Source organism: Eucyclogobius newberryi, unplaced genomic scaffold (genome assembly GCF_026437365.1).
Source record: "Eucyclogobius newberryi isolate DKJ021-1_F unplaced genomic scaffold, fEucNew1.0.hap1 SCAF_10, whole genome shotgun sequence".
Classification (NCBI taxonomy): domain Eukaryota; kingdom Metazoa; phylum Chordata; class Actinopteri; order Gobiiformes; family Gobiidae; genus Eucyclogobius; species Eucyclogobius newberryi.
This window is the reverse complement of record NW_027315724.1, coordinates 32,482,093-32,499,422: the sequence shown is the minus strand read 5'-3', so window position 1 is coordinate 32,499,422 and position 17,330 is coordinate 32,482,093. Positions and strand designations below refer to the sequence as shown.

Genomic DNA, 17,330 nt, shown 5'->3' with positions numbered 1-17,330 from the left:
AAGCTCAAGTAATATTTTAAGACTAGAATATATTTTTTTCCTATGCTTATAATAGAAAACTAGCTTTGATCAGTTTTTGTTATCAATAAACTTGTATATATCTAAAAATCCTTAGCAGTTAGACCAGATGTCAGTAATTGAATACGTTTGAGTTACTTCTCTTTTGCCTCCTGTCACTGCCATTGTGAAACTTTGAACATTCTGACGTTGTAACATTTTAAAGGGTTTTCTGACCAACATTTCCTCTTTTAAATGGGCCAAAACACTGTTGCAGTACGTTTACAAAGATGGCACTCTTTATTATTTCCTCGTTTGCAGTGTGCGTTGTCCAGTGTGATCCTTACAGCGTGGGCCCGTGTGTCGTTGCAGGTACAGGTCTGAGCCCGGAGAAGGTGTCCCTGTTTCAGAAGCGTCTGAGAGGCGAGCCGCGCTACCTTCTGGCCCAAAATGTGTCCACGTGCATCGACCCGCTGGAGGTGTGTCTGCACCGACAGACCGTCCAGGACACGGTGCACATCTTCCAGCACTCCATCCCCACGGAGGGGAAACCAGTGACCAACCAGAAGAACTCAGGCACGCACCCCCCACCCGTCCCCTCATTTGTCTCCTGCGTAACCGTCGTGTAGGGACGCCTGCTTGTCTCCATGGAGATGTTCTCACGTTCTTTAGCTACTTTGTTCCACTTCCCTGTAGACAAGCGCGTCATGAGCAAGGTTACAGTTCAGATCAGTGGAGAGGAGGCCCAGCTCACAGGTCAAATCTGTGGAGAGGCGACCCAACTCATAGCTAGACAACTGTAATGAAATAACACAATCCGGGACACACTGTATCTCTGTGTGAAGGATGAGGTGTAATTGTGTATCGGAGCCTCATATTTGTCAGTCCAAATGTCACTGAATAAGAAAGACTTTGATGGCTCAGAGATTCCACTGACGTCTCCTGGACAACACTGGACCTTTCCTAAGGAGCTTTAAGCTGTTCTTTTCATCAGAGGTAGAGGACTGCATAGTGATATTTAAGGAACTAGTGTTGTGGTGTCAAGCCTTCTCCTTAGTATCAAAATTGAGTTTTAAATGTTAGCGTTATGATGACACTTTATCCTTGCCTATGATGTAAATGTCATTTTCTGTGACTTCTTTGTTTCTTTAGGAAGGTGTTGGATCTTTTCGTGCCTCAACGTGATGCGACTTCCCTTCATGAAGAAGTTTAATATAGAGGAGTTTGAGTTTAGTCAGTCCTATCTGTTTTTCTGGGACAAGGTAAGACATACTTTAACTTTAACTTTAAAATGTATTTGTGTGTTTAGAACAGGGGTGTCCTAACTGTTTTGAAACTTATACGGAGCAGAGGGCCACAAACAATCCGACAATGTCAAATTTGTCATATGACAAGTGAATAATTTGAAATTTTGCATTTTACATAGTTTCAATACCTCCACACCTTTAATCAGACTTGGAGCATTAATATTGGGTTGGTATAATCAAAATGCTTAAATTTTTCAAATTTTACAAAAAAAAGTAGTACCAAACTACTTTTGGTACTGTTGGTTTGAGGGCCACATTTGACCCCCAGCCGTGGTTGGACATGCCTGGTTTAGAATAATTTATGTGTTACATGTTCCTTCTGTGGAAGGCCTGTTGTTGAGCAGGTTACCCCGGTAACGCCTTGTGTCATTTGTCATTCTATAGCTCCTCCTCCTGCACCAGCCTTTGTCCACTTTAACTCCTCTTTTGGGCTCTTCTAGTTTTACGTCACTGACACAAACGCAGTTTTCATGTTAATTAATTAAAAGTATGCTTTTTATGTAGTTGTATTCAAAACACAGGGTCTGAACCGGTTCTGAACCGGGGCTGAACCGGGGCAGAGGGGGAGGGGAGCTAAACAGGGGCATACTTGGAACTAAATCAGGTCTGAACACGATTGAAGGCAGGTCTAATTCTAATATGTATTTGTGCTGTATTTACTTGTATTCTTCATACTGATTTCGATCAGTGTGCGTCGCAGTCGTGCTTCTCGTTGCAGCCACAGACCAAACCGTGTTCTCACCGCGCTGCTGGTTCCTCTTCCACAGATCGAGCGCTGTTACTACTTCCTTCACGCGTGTGTGGAGACGGCGCAGAGAAAGGAGCCGGTGGACGGACGCCTGGTCCAGTTCCTGCTTTCGAATCCCACCAACGACGGCGGCCAATGGGACATGCTGGTCAATCTCATCGGTCAGTTCCTCCCTCCGTTTCGCAAAAGCACAAATCCCGCAGTTCAGTACAGAGTCAATTTACTTTGGTTACGTAGATGTGGGAACGTCCGGGCTTAAATGTTATGTTATTCGATAGATTTGTCAAAAAAGTTGATATCCAGATCCCAACAAACGCTAAGACTTTATTGAATCTCATTCAAAATCGGTATCAATTCTGAAATAAACCACATATGACAAAATTAGAGCTTTCCTCAATAGTTTTAGAATGGACTTGAGATCTATCCGAACAAGTATAATACCACATAGTAATAGTTAAGAAAGTACTACTAGTTTGTGTTTGGAAATTGCATTCTAACAAAACAAAACAAAAAAGTAGTTGTGATCTTGAACCAGATTCTGGAGTATCAAGTTGTTTTTTCTCCTTATTATCTCTAGATGTGATTTATCTACTGTCGACAAACTAATATTAAAAAGTAAATTATGACTAAATCCACCATAAATTTACCTCTTGCATTATGGCCTCTGAAAGATGAAGCCAATAACACAAATGAGCTCTTTATTGTAGTGGCTGTTATGATTTATTGGGCAGAAGTGGGAGAAGTGTTTACAGAATACTGAATACCTGCATTAAAATGTACTTGGTAATGTATTCATCACAGGACTGTATTCTGAATACTTGGGATACTTCACATTTAATTGTTTTTGCATTTATTCTTATGTTTATTACAAATCAGAGAAGGAATATTTACACACACTCTCATTATAAGAGAAGATTGAAGTCTAAATTGTGTGTAAAACATTATTTTTTTACAATATTTGTTCATAATTCTAAAAATGTAGAAATGACAGAGTAACTCAATAATGGAGACTTAATTACAATAATTACCAATTGAACACAAACGTTTGTCAATTTCTACCTCACAAGTCTGAACTCGGCTCCAAAAAGACCCAATTCACGATTAGAAAGGACTGAATCTCGATCTCGTGTGTCGCAGTGCGTAAAATGCAAATGTCATTCACAATTACCGTATTATAACTTGCACCAGCAAAAAAATGCACACTAGAGAAGAAAAAAACATACATAAGTCGCACTGGAGCATTTTTGGGTAAATTGTTTTGATAAAATCTAAGACCAAGAACAGACATTTCATCTTGAAATGTAATTTAAAATAATAACGGATGAGAGAACATGGTGAATAGGTGTACGTATGCTAACGCTAACACCTTCAGCTACATGAGGCACAGACAGAACTGTGGTAAGTGTCTGGTATGTTAACGTAACATATGAACAGTTATTCAGATAACTATAGCATAAAGAACATGCTAACAAGTTTACCAAAGCATCAGTTTTACCCCAAATCACTAAATCCATTGAATTCTTCTTCCTCTGTGTCACTTCTAAACAACTCCACAAACTCCAGAGGAAGAGGAAGTGCAGATTCTTCTTCTGCGTCGCTTAGAGCCTCGAGCGCTTGTCAGTGTAAAAATAATCAACATGTGAAATGCAGTTGCCAGTGTGAAAATAATGAATATTATCACATATAACACTCTGTAGTATAAGTGGCACCTCGACCAAAACGATGAAAAAAGATGCGACTAATAGTCCAGAAAATACGGTAACAACTTTGTCCGAACTTTTTAATTCACAGAAAAATACGGCGTCATTCCAAAGAAATGTTTCCCAGAGTCGCACAGCTCCGAGGCCTCCCGCCGAATGAACGACATCCTGAATCACAAGGTGCGTTCGACGAGCAGCTGTCACTTTTCATAGACGTGACTTGTGTTTTTAATATGTGTCGTTCGCGTCGCCTTTCACAGCTGAGAGAGTATTGCCTACGGCTCCGAAACATGGTCGCCAGTGACGCCACCAAAGCAGAACTGTCCGACGCGCTGGACACCATGATCGAGGAGGTGAGACTTTAAACCGCACACAAAGCACTTGTTCGGATTTAGCTCTTGCCCGTGTTTCAGTTTGTCACGAGACATTTTTGTGGTTTGGGACATTTCATCATCTGTATTTTGCAAGGGATAATGGCTTTTGAACACCTAATCTACACTTAGTTTCCTTTTTATTTTATTTAATCGAATGCCTCTCAATACGCAGGGTCTGGTTTGTTATGATGTAACTTTGTTGTGCCAGAAGAGGGCGCTGTCAAGTAGGCTGTAAAACAAGAGTGCGGCGTCAAGCCACTGCAATCACACTGTTTGTAATGTTTATGAGGTAAAAAGGAAAAACATACTTTAATTAATGAAACTTATTTGATTTATTTAGCTTTTTATCTATTTGAAAATATAGAAAATTATAATCTTCACAGAGCTAGACTGCAGGAATTGTCTTTATTAACCACATTACCGCCATGATATTAGTTCTATATGATGAAGTACACTAGTTTGTCAATAATAAAAAGAATGTGCGATTGTAAATGGTCTAAATTGTCATATTTTGCAATTTTAAGATCAGATCGTGTCCGTCTCACGTTGGGAAAATAAATTGCTTTAAAAGAACAGCAGAAGAACAAAAAATATACAGATAATATAGATAAGATGAATATTAATAAACTTTAAAAACTGACTTAAATATTACTCTTGATCTTAAATTTAAAATGTGTTGCTTTACTTTAAAGAAATAGTTGTTGTAAAAGTCCTCCATGTCCTGCACCTTCACAGATGTGGCACGCTGATAGAGATCTTGTTTGTGGAAAAGGCTGCAAACTCATGACGCGTTGTTTTTTGACTGACAAAGGCTGGAACCGTGAACAGGACACAGTGTCACAGATGCAGATCAGCGAAGTCTTTACGATGCACGCCCCTCTGTGCATCAACTGTTTGTGGGACGACTCTGCTCTCCTTGGCAGAGTCATCTTGTACTTCGCAACAAGTACAAGATGTACTTATTGCTAAGTGGCAACAAGTATGTAGATGTACTCCTTTATAAGTCTTTTTATTTACTCTATTATATTTATTGCCCTTTATTTGTCGTAAGAAAAGCCTCTCAATGGAGGGGATATCCAGTTTATAATACATTAGTTAAATTGGAAGATGTCTCAAGCATTCATTTTATGCCAAATCTTCTTTAATGTGTTACTCTTTCTTTTTTAAACAAATGCTGTGTGCTCTGGCTTGTAATGCCTTTGTCAAGATGTTCCCCTTTAAACTGGGTTAGGGTTAGTAGTGCTTATTTATTTATAATATTTTTGGGGGGAGTTTTTAACTATGTGTACCTTTTTTTTTTTTTTTTTTTTTTTTTTTTTTTTTTTTTTTTTTAGATATCAAAGAGATATCTACCGAGCTCAAATGCTTTGCTCCGGAGGGTGTCCAAAAGCACTCTTAAACGCAGTCATTTTGCATAATATAGGGCCTTTTAAACGCGGCCGTACCCAAACGCCGGAGCGCTTTGTTTTTAATCACCTGTTGTTGTTGTTGTTGTGCGTTTGCCGTTCTCGTGTTTAAACAGCGTCCGTCGTCTCCACGCACCTCGGTTGCTGGATGCTTGTGGCCATCAGCACCTCCTCCTCCAGCTCCAGACTCGTGTTGTGCAACGGGGCCCTCGCGGCACAGAGGGGAGGGGCCCGTCCCGTGTTTGTTTGTGCACCTGGAAGTGGTTTGTTTTGCGAAACGCCGCGCTGTCACGGCCACTGCTGATGTGCGATTCGCTCACGGCGCAAGAACGACCGGAGTCGAAAGCGAAATGATGAGGCTTTCAAGAGGTCGCCGTGAAAGGGTTTGCCCTCGCGCTCCCGCCTCCAGAACGAAACCAGACGGAGGAAGGAAGGAAGGAAGGAAGGAAAGAAAGAAGAGCTGCATGTTAGAGCTAGGGATGTCGCCACGTCAAATGTTAGTGTCATTGTGAGAGGAGGAAAAAAAGGTCACGATTCAACGATTATTCATGATTATTACTGAGACCGTGCGAAATCTCATCCAACACATGACTATCTCTCAAGTTTGTGACCAGCTTTGTGCAATTGAATGACAAAATAAAGTAAATGTGACAAAAACAGTACTTTTATATTTAGGTGTAATTTTTTGTACTATAGATTGAATGAAACCCACTTAATTATGCTTCTAAAAAAGTCACGATTATAATAGTTTTGTTCTTACATTTTATATTGTTACCTAAATAATCACATCATAATGACATCCCTAGTAGGAGTACACAGTGGAATAATCTAAAAATAAACGATAATTCCAAACATTTGAAACTTTAAAACATCTTGGAGTAGACTCAGACTTCCTCTCCGAACATCAACAACACTGCTTCATTAAAACGGCACATGGCAGCAAATGAGGGCCTATATTTTTTTTTTACACTTTGCGTGTTACGCTGGTGTTGGTGTAAACTCTCGTGGTTCGCCTTTAAACAGCAGTAAAGTGGCACTTCCCCCTCGCCGCCACATGTTTCCTCTCCGCACGCGGCGTGTTTGCGCGGATCAGAGGCTCGTGTCAGGCCCGGTTTGCCGCCCGAAGGTGACGCTGCACACACTTCCTCCACTGAAACGCTGCTATTCATCACACTAACCCCAAAACTCACGGCTCTGACAGAGGCCGGGCCAATGCTGCGCTCACTTGGACCGGATTTTAAGGATGGATGCACAAAGGTGAAGGTGGTGCCAGAGACTACTGGTACATAGTGGAAGGATATACAGCACTTAACTACTCTGGTACAAAAGAAGCGGCTTAAAGATCGATTACCTTTCCGACCGTTACCCAATCTGAATGAACTAATAATGAGGTCAATGAGTAAAACAAATGCATTACTTTGCTTACAATAAACTATTCTGATCTCAAAACCAGTCGTACAGTGTTCTAAAATAGTGCAAAGTGGGTTAAGCAGTCACTATTGGCAGTCGTCACGATTCGATGTGATACACGGCTCACGATACGATAATCGATACGTTGCTCATGATACTATTTTTTAAAGAACCCGAAACACTTTAACAACATTTTTCTTTGTCAAACCACAACCTACGTTTCCTTTATTTAAACAAGCAGCAAAATTGTAGCCCGGTCGCAAAATAATTCGGGAAATTTATACAGAAAATGACTCGCGACGATACCTATCGAGACAGTGGCCCACAATGTCGACACTGAGTGACCAAATCGATATTACGATATATACCAGTAGATGTTTTGATACTTTGGCGCACCCCTAATTGGATGGTTGTCGGTTCACTTAAAAGCAAATGTTGTTGTGTCTCTGGGCAAGGCACTTCACCCACATTTCCTGCATGTAGTCTTCAGGTCTCCGATGTACGGCTGAAACGAGTCGATTCATTGTCATCTGGTCAACGCCGACTCCAAAATGCACCTTTTGCCGAGAGAAGTTGTTTTGTGACTCGGGGAAAAGAAGAAATTCCATCAAAATGACATGGAAAATGTGTAGATTTAAATGTAAACTACATGTGAATAGCCTCAAGCTACATCCCTTTAGCTCTATCTCGATGCCTTTTGCAATCCAAGCAACGGATCGACCGACTGACAGACCTAACCCGTATAGAACGCTCATATTTAGTATTTTTTCCCCCCTCTACCCTTGCGTGAGAACGGCGTACGCTGGTAACTAACTCTGAATACATTGATCCGCGCACGTCTCATCCATCTTCGGGGCGTTTCAAACCGTGTGTGAGCCCATGTTTCTTCCTCGACAGCGGCCGAGGGGGGGGGATTAGTTTCAAAAGCGTGGCTCCTCCCTCCCGGTCCAGGCTGGGACGTCTCCAGCTTCTCCCGCAAACCGAGGCCGATCGCTTACAGATGGGGCGATCGCTCACGCCACAACCGGACCTCTCTCATCGGCCGGGTCATAGATTCCGAAACATGTGTAGCTGTAGTTTTGGGGTTCTGCAGTTTTTAACGTAAATGTTGAACTTGTTGCCTCGTTTATACAGTCGCCAGCATCAGTGAAGGACAGGTTTTTAGCCGTGCCTTTTTTTGGGCGACATTTGACCACTGTTTGTCCCTCCATGTATTAAAAAAAATGTTCAATTCCATTTTATTTCTTGTTTTCTTTTGGTTTCCTTCTTCTCACTCCCTTTTTGGACACACAAGACAAGAGAGAGGGAAACAATTGCTTCAATTTGTTGTCTAACTCGATTTTTTAAGTTTTTATTTCACCTTTTGTTCACTTTTTTGTTCTCTCCCTCCGAATAAAATGTATTAATTTAGAAATGTTCAAGAATTGCTTTCAATATTTAAGTTCTTTAGACTACTTTAACCTGTGCCATTAAGTACACGCGCAGACGAATCAAACTTATTCAACCAAAGTCCTGGTTAAAAGATCCAAGGCTAAACACTGCGAGTTGCAAACAATTTGATGACAATTATTAGTAACAAGCAAAAATCTGTATAGTTTCTGAATCTGCATGTAGTACTTTTTTTCTCCTCAGCATATATTTTCTTAGACTCTTATTTGCTACTTGTTCTGTGACACTTTTGTCCCTCAAACTGACACATGCACATGGCAAAACTCCTGTCTAGACTCCGAAATGACATTAAGTGATGTACTAAATCCGCGTGGCCCCGTCCCGAACCTCAGCGCTCGTGTGATCGTGAGTCTCCTTGTTTTTGACTGGTCCGTGGGTGGCTTTCTGTGTATCCCTCAATTTTAGGAGTCTGCAGCAACGGCCTTGGCAGTTTCGCCCCGTCAGGCTAAAATCACTCCAATCGTACAATAGCCACATGTGCTTCTTGTTTACAAAACACGCAAGTTTAATCAAAACCCGGATCATTTCTATACAAACTGTTTTGCATGGTGTCATTTGCTTACACTCACAAGTCCAGCTTCTAGACAAGAGTTGTGCGTTCTCCAGGTTTGACACGGGGGGGCCAGGTCTACGCTGAAATCATTACAGTTGGGCTCATAGGGATTGTTAAATTGGAACATTGTTTGGTATCGAAACGCGTGCAAAGTATTCGTAATTGTTCCTAATTGCGAACTTTTGGGGGAGTTTAGGATTTAGATTTGGGAGGACAATTTCTGTACTGGAGTTGTCGCTCTCCTGATTTACGTTTGGTCTTTATGATGAGGACTTTTTGTTAGTAGATTTTTTTGTAAGTACAAAAGCCTGTCGACAAAGCGGTTTCATGATATTTATTATGTTTGTCAATGTACTCAAACTTCACAATATATTCACTTGTACCTGATTTTGAACCATGATAAGATAAGATAACCTTTATTTGTCCCACAATGGGGAAATGCCAGTGTTGCAACACAGGTTATACTATTAGGAACTGAAGTATAATATTAATAACAGAGAAAAAAGAAAAAAAAGCCTCTTATAATCTTAGTAATAATAACTTGCCTTGCCTTATTTACAGCTGTTATATGGACAGAAAACATTGCACCAGTATGATTGGCTTTATGTCACAGTATTGCACATAAGTATGAAATTATTGCACATTAGTATGACAGTATTGCACATTAGTATGACTGTTGTGCACATTAGTATGACAGTATTGCACATGATTATGATGGTATTTCACATGATTTGTACAGTATTGCACATGATTATGACAGTAGTGCACATGTTTATGACAGTATTGCACATGATTATGACAGTAGTGCATATGATTATGACAGTAGTGCACATGATTATGACAGTAGTGCACATGATTATGACAGTAGTGCACATGATTATGACAGTATTGCACATGATTATGACAGTAGTGCATATGATTATGACAGTAGTGCACATGATTATGACAGTAGTGCACATGATTATGACAGTAGTGCACATGATTATGACAGTGGTGCACATGATTATGACAGTAGTGCACATGATTATGACAGTAGTGAACATGATTATGACGGTAGTGAACATGATTATGACGGTATTGCACATGATTATGACGGTATTGCACATGATTATGACGGTATTGCACATGATTATGACAGTATTGCATATGATTATGACAGTATTGCACATGATTATGACAGTATTGCACATGATTGTCAGTGGTGCACATGATTATGACTGTAGTGCACATGTTTATGACAGTATTCTGTGATCCGTCCTTTTCCTCTGTATCTGCTGCGTTGTATCAATGAAATTTCCCCATGTGTGGACAATAAAGGATTATCTTATCTTATCTTATTGCACATGATTTTGACAGTGGTGCACATGATTTTGACAGTGGTGCACATGATTATAAAACGCTGAATGACAACCGTCAGTCCATTTTAGTCATTTTTTCCCCTCACTGTTGCACCATGAAAGAAAACACAAATCTGTCCTTCCGCTGTTGCTTTGACACGTTTCTCATCTGCAACTTTGTGCCTTTTCAGATCAAGGCGGTGCTAAAATATCACTTATATCGTGGTTTGCTGTATCAATATACCACTGTATTTTGTGACTTCGCTTCAGTTTTGTTGCACGTTTACAGAGAGGAAACCTGTTTATACAATACGACATATTTATTACGTTTGTGCAGGATAGCAAAGAAATATTGCTGTTAAAGATGTTTATATACTAATTATTGCTTGTATCGCATATTATAATACAATAGTAATACAATTTCAGGGGCTTAAAATGTCAGTACACAATGAAAGCTATCTATTATTTATTTATTTTTGCACAACTAGGCAACAGAACCAGTCCTAAACAACATAAACGCCTGCCTCTTTCATCGCAGAGGCAGGTGTTTAAATATTGTCCCTGCTCTGATGTCACTGCGTCTGTTCACGCCTTGTTTCAAAGTGGCATTAACCTCACACTCCCACATTATTGACTCTGCCCGCTGTGCCAGTGGAAGCGTGGCACAGAGCTACAGGTTGGCACGAGGGTAAATACTACGCTGGGCAATTTGCACAATAGAAACCCATAATTAAGTCTGAAAATGAGGTTGTTTTATTCTGCTTCTACTACATCATATATCTAAGGCAGTTTTAATTTAATTCAGAATTCACAGCTTTATATAAATGTTAGTGTTTTAGTTCGTGCGCCTTTTTGACGTCGAGAGTAAATGAAAGCGAATACTTTATATTACCGTATTTTCCAGACTAAGTTGCACCTTTTTTCATAGTTTTGGCCGGGGTGCGACTTATACTTCGGAGCGACTTATATGTGATATTATTTGGTCTTTATTTCTCACACTTGCAACCTTATTTCATACTCTAGTGCAACTTATTCTCTATTATGCATTTTTTGGCTGGTGCGACTTACACTCCGGTGCGACTTATTGTCCGGAAAATACGGTAATGTTTTCCATGCTCGAAAAGTAAATGTTGTTCGAAAGCGTGTTTGATCTTTACCTGCTGCCGCTCATTCATCTCTGCCTCGGTTTGATCGTGTGCCCCTCGCGTTTAATACGAGCAAGGAATGTCAAAGTTGTTCTTGCAGTTGGAGCGCGACAAAAGGCGGCGGTCGAGGTTCTCGTCCCGCGGCCACAGGGTGAAAACATAACGTACTGGCACATACTGGCCCTCGTGTAGCCTAAACAAAAGCCCTCGTACAGATGCCTTTGTTGACTCTACGTGTGTATTTTGCCTCGAGACCGTCGGACACTTGGACTGCGACTTTGAAGATGATTTATTATTTAAGTGGCTCTTCGCGTTTGCTTACCATGAACAAAGAAACGCAAAGATGGAACACAAAGAAGAGAAATTAAACAGAAGTGGGCATAGACCTCCGCCAAGGCACTGGTTTGAACCTCCGAGAGCCAAAGAACAAAGTTGCTCTTCGTACACATAATTTAAAATGATCTACTCAAGTATTATGGTTTGAGCTTTTGGGGAAATGCCATTTTTGTCCAAATAGTTTATGCATTCGTGCCCTTTGAAAAGGACACTATAAAGGACACGCATCATGCATTTGTATTGATATTGGCCTTTAAACATGCTCTTGAGTAGATTTACTTTGGCATCTCATGTTTTAGAACTTAAAATTATAAAATGCAAGTGTACATTGAAGCCACACATGACTTGCTAGCAGTCAGGCGTCGTTCCCTCATCAGGCTTGGTGTTAGCGCTTCGACCAGTGGCAGCAGAGGGAATGACCATGGGAAGAAAAATAAAAATATGCCTCAACGTGCTAATGCAAGCAAGCAGTTGTAATGAACACGGTTAGAGCAGGTCTGGCATTGATTTTATGGGCTTAAAAACGCAGCTTAAACCGGGATATTTGAAACCAAGTGTTTTTGTGAGGCCGTAAACAAGATTACTTACAACGGTGGAAAACACAAAACACAACTGTAGGATTTCTGATGAGGGAACAATGGTTAAAAGCTCGTAAAAGTCTAATTTTGCATAATGACCTTCCGGCCTGTGAGCCATGAGTCAAGAACATGTTTCAGAATCAACTCTTCGCCTCCTCGTCCACTTTAGTCCCTTCGGTCACTCTGATGTTGAACCATGAGCGAGAAATGACACTTCCGTCTGTGGTTCTTTCGCAACAACGTGCACAAACGGATAAAGTTGTCTGTCCATATAAAGCCACTTTTAAACCGCAACAAAAAGCGTAAAAACTTTAAAACCATTTTTTAGTCGAAGACATTCTTTAAAACTGCTGCCATTTCCCTCCTTCGGTTGACCAAAAGGGACTGCATGTCTTGTCCCCAGCTGCGACGTTCTAATATCTTCCTAATTATTCACTCGCATGAGCTGATTTTTGTGGCTTTTGAATACATCACTGTCTAGAAAACACTTTTATCTCCCTTTGCCGGCAGCGCGCTTACATTTCCCAGCTCTCTAATCATATTTGATAGCAAAAGCATGTGCTGGAAGGAACGGCAGAAGGGGTAAGTTCCTGGGAAAGCTGCGTCTGAGGCTTGAATGTCCAAACACTGGCTCTGATACCGCAACTCCCAATCAGAAAGGGAGGAAGTGCACACGGGGCGAGATGCTTCCCGTGAACTCGTTTGCGCTGTGATGAGGGCAGCTACAGAATTCATTAACTCGTGACTGATGAGTAATAAGACCGAGAAGCAGTATTCCTGTGGCTAGTATTGTCAGAAGCTTTCAACTATTTGGTTTGTATCGTTGACGAAACACCGGTGCATCGCCCTCTACAGGAGACTGCGATCTTTGTTCCATCTCATCTAGACGTGGGAGAGGTATCAAAAATGTATAAGGATGCAATTGTCGTTTTGGAGGTATGTCTACCCCAAACGAGGGTATACAGTGGCAAGGCAAGTTTATTTGTAGAGTACAATTCGTACACAAGGCAAATCAAAGTGCTTCACACAACAGGAAATAATACATTCAAATCACAAAACCGATAAAGATCTAAAAGAAGGAATCGTTTTTCGAAGACTGTTCCTGCATAAAACTGAAAAGCAGATTCCCCATGTTTAGTCCTGACTCTGGCACCAGCAGGAGGCCGCTCCCTGTTTAGTCCTGACTCTGGCACCAGCAGGAGGCCAGTCCATGTTTAGTCCTGACTTTGGTCACCAGCAGGAGGCCAGCCCCTGTTTAGTCCTGACTCTGGCACCAGCAGGAGGCCGGTCCATATTTAGTCCTGACTCTGGCACCAGCAGGAGGCCGGTCCCCGTTTAGTCCTGACTCTAGGCACCAGCAGGAGGCCGGTCCATGTTTAGTCCTGACTCTGGCACCAGCAGGAGGCCGGTCCCTGTTTAGTCATGACTCTGGGCACCAGCAGGAGGCCGGTCCATGTTTAGTCCTGACTCTGGCACCAACAGGAGGCCGGTCCATGTTTAGTCCTGACTCTGGCACCAGCAGGAGGCCGGTCCATGTTTAGTCCTGACTCTGGCACCAGCAGGAGGCCGGTCCATGTTTAGTCCTGACTCTGGCACCAGCAGGAGGCCGGTCCCCGTTTAGTCCTGACTCTAGGCACCAGCAGGAGGCCGGTCCATGTTTAGTCCTGACTCTGGCACCAGCAGGAGGCCGGTCCCCGTTTAGTCCTGACTCTAGGCACCAGCAGGAGGCCGGTCCATGTTTAGTCCTGACTGGCACCAGCAGGAGGCCGGTCCCTGTTTAGTCATGACTGTGGCACCAGCAGGAGGCCGGTCCATGTTTAGTCCTGACTCTGGCACCAGCAGGAGGCCGGTCCATGTTTAGTCCTGACTGGCACCAGCAGGAGGCCGGTCCCTGAAGTCCACATTATACTTTTGGCAATGTTTTTAGATGATAAAAAGCTGCTGATGTTATTGATTTGACGTGGCTGTTTAAGTTCAAGTCTGAGTCCATTATTACCTCCAGATTTCTAACTCGATTTGTAGGTTTTAGAGCGAGACTCTGGAGGTGACCGCTAACACTTTCTCTTTGTTTCTGTGGCCAAAAACGATTATTTCAGTCTTGTCTGAGTTCAGCTGGAGAAAGTTGTTTTGCATCCACACACTGATCTGTTGTATGCAGCGACAGAGTGAATCCACTGGTCCATATTCACCTGCCGACAGTGAAACATAGATCTGACTCATCTGCATCCTAACTGCAGCATGTAGAGGCTGAACAGAAGCGACCCCAGAATCTAAACCTTTGACCTTGACTGACGTGGATGATGCTTATTGTGTTTAATATCACGGGTTTGATCGTATAAATAGTATCACTAGACGGCATACGCTGTATATTTGGTGTAATAGTTGGTGTAAATCTCTGTCTGTTTTTGTTTAGGTGTTCAGAGTGGCCAGTGTTTGTCTAGGCAGCCCTCCGGAGACCATCTGCTGGGAATACCGGGACAAAGACAAGAACTTTCACCGAATGGGACCCCTCACGCCCCAGGAGTTTTACAAGGAACACGTCAAACCCCTTTACAACCTTCAGGACAAGGTGAAATGACGGGGGACTCGTAAACGCAGACTGTGTGTTGCCCAACGTCCCTGTGGTAATCCAAGCCACGGCTGACGTTTTTATTAGGCCTGCACAATGCCTATATTGAAATACTAAATAACTTGAAGCTATTAAATACAATGCGGTTAAGAAGAGAAAAGTGCAAAGTACAAAAACATAGTATTTTGAAAAAAAATATGTGCAAATTAAAAGATAATTATTTATTTAAAGTAAACCTGTAAGTATTTAATTCCTTACTAAGTATTATTTTTAAAAGGCAGCAATAGATTTGGACTATAAAGGTCCTTCCCTCCCAACTAAATTTGACTTGTGAAGTATTATTTTTATTTCATTCATTTTAATACTTCAGAAATCAGAAAAGGTTTAAAAGAAGAAAAAAAATCTCAAATATAGGAACTTTCTTTGGTGATTTGGTGCAAAATAAAACGATGAACAGTAATAAAACGACATATATAAAAATCAAGAATCAAAGAAAAACAGTTCAAATCTGCTATATGATAAGATAAAAATAAAAATGAGCTTACTATGTACACACAATTTAGTTGAATTCACATATGTAGTGCAGAAAGTGAACAGTGCAGTGAAAGATTGATTTGAATTAGAGTTAAATTAGAGTTAAATTGACTGGTATTTAAGAAGTGTGAGGGAAATGAGTGGGTTCATTTTAAAGTGGCTGTACTTCATTTTTGTCCTTTCTAGTTTTGTTTTACACCAGTCAAGTACGAATATATTCTGAAAGCAGCTCTAGGAGTCAAAATGAGACCGATGTGTGCTGTTTGCCTCTAATTATAAAGCGTTTAATCGTCCGCAAACTTGGAAGTGCACTGACGGATCGCGGTGAATACGTTTAGAAAGTGAGGGATAACTTTAGACGGCTGCAAACCAAACTGCTTTTCACGTTTTCAAGACTGTAAAAATCAGTTACAGTGCCTTTTTAATACAATATATTTCAATTTAAGGCTTTATTTAAGTGAGTTATCGACCCGTCTCTTGTGTTTCGTGTGCATAATTGAACTCTTTTTGTCCAGATGTGCCTGGTGAACGACCCGCGGCCTCAGAATCCTTACGGGAAGCTGTACAGCGTAGAGTTTCTGGGGAACATGGTCGGAGGGCGTCGCACCCTTTACAACAATCAGCCCATCCATCTGCTCAAAAAGGCGGCGGCGGATTCCATCAAGGACGGCGAGGTGACGACGTCGCGTGCCGTAAACGTGAGCTCGGCGATCGTTGCAAGTCTGAGCTTGACCGATGTTTTGTTTATTCCCACCCCGCGCAGGCCGTGTGGTTCGGTTGCGACGTCGGGAAACATTTCCACGGGAAGTTGGGCATAAACGACATGAACGTGTGAGTACGATGTGTAAAGCTCGGACAGAAAAACAAAGGACAAATTGTGAAACCCTAAATTTGTAAACGTTTCCCGACAAAGACTAAACTGCACTGATGCTCGGGGGACACAACTGCGTCATAGTACGTGCTTCCACTTCAACGCTGATTCAGACAGTTGTGGCAGTTGTATTTGTCTTTTATTTTCCCCAAGAGGCCATTTGCGTTGTAGCAGCAGAACACACAGACCACTCAGCAATAAAGAAACAACAAAAACAAAACAGTACAATGCAAATTACAAAACCGTAGTAGTAGTTTTAAACGTTGAACATATTACGGGTGTGACAAAATGACTAAATGTCATTCTATTACCGTATTTTTCATTTATATAAGGTGCATTAAGCGAAACAAAACGTCTACCGCACAAAATCGCTTTGAGGTCAGTAAACACAACCAGAATTAATCCATAAATAAGACGCACTGGATTATAAGGTGCACTGTCGTTTTTGGGACACTTGGGCTTTTAAGTGCGCCTTATAGTGCAGAAAATACGGTATGACCATTTGTCAAATTTATAGAGCTGATTTATTGCAGTTGTTGTAATGATACAACACTATTCATATGTTTTGTATATTTCCAAACAAAGTTGTGACAGCATTTGGAGAAAGGATACTTGTTAATTCATCACAGTTGATTTGTTTATTACGTGTGCGTCATAAACATTTGTGTAGTGGTTTCGCAAAGAAAAAACGTAATCTATAATGTCATGTGACCTGTACTCATTATGGCAGTATAGTCATTGTGATGGTATCGGTTTTGTTAGTTTATCAAATTGCCTTAAAACACACCTCTCTATTCGTCAAACCTTTCAGTCCTTTCTGGCGCTCGGTGTGCGTCTGTTTCTGGCGCCAGGCTAAATTTACCCTCTGAACCAGTTTGCTGTGAAGGTCTGCATGTCCATCATCGGAGCGGCTCTAGTGAAAGTCAGTTACGCGCTTATTGCCAGATATCATTATCGCAGTTGTGTTAAATGGATTTACAGAGTGTGCCGACTCCGGGCGCTTCAGAGGCCACATC

At 41.5% G+C, this 17,330-nt stretch overlaps 1 protein-coding gene across 2 annotated transcripts in view; it reads left to right on the top strand.

Annotated features, from left to right (window-relative positions):
- The window catches only part of blmh (bleomycin hydrolase), a 37,138-nt gene that overhangs the window by 3,746 nt on the left and 16,062 nt on the right, over positions 1 to 17,330 (top strand). The window contains exons 2-9 of one of the 2 annotated variants that reach the window (XM_072455065.1): positions 376 to 573; positions 1,150 to 1,259; positions 2,072 to 2,213; positions 3,844 to 3,932; positions 4,013 to 4,105; positions 14,754 to 14,909; positions 15,959 to 16,117; positions 16,207 to 16,274. In XM_072455065.1, the coding sequence (XP_072311166.1) occupies positions 376 to 573; positions 1,150 to 1,259; positions 2,072 to 2,213; positions 3,844 to 3,932; positions 4,013 to 4,105; positions 14,754 to 14,909; positions 15,959 to 16,117; positions 16,207 to 16,274 (1,015 nt within the window). Of the gene's footprint in view, positions 1 to 369; positions 574 to 1,149; positions 1,260 to 2,071; positions 2,214 to 3,843; positions 3,933 to 4,012; positions 4,106 to 14,753; positions 14,910 to 15,958; positions 16,118 to 16,206; positions 16,275 to 17,330 lie in introns of both variants that reach the window. The other variant, XM_072455056.1, reaches the window with a different exon arrangement.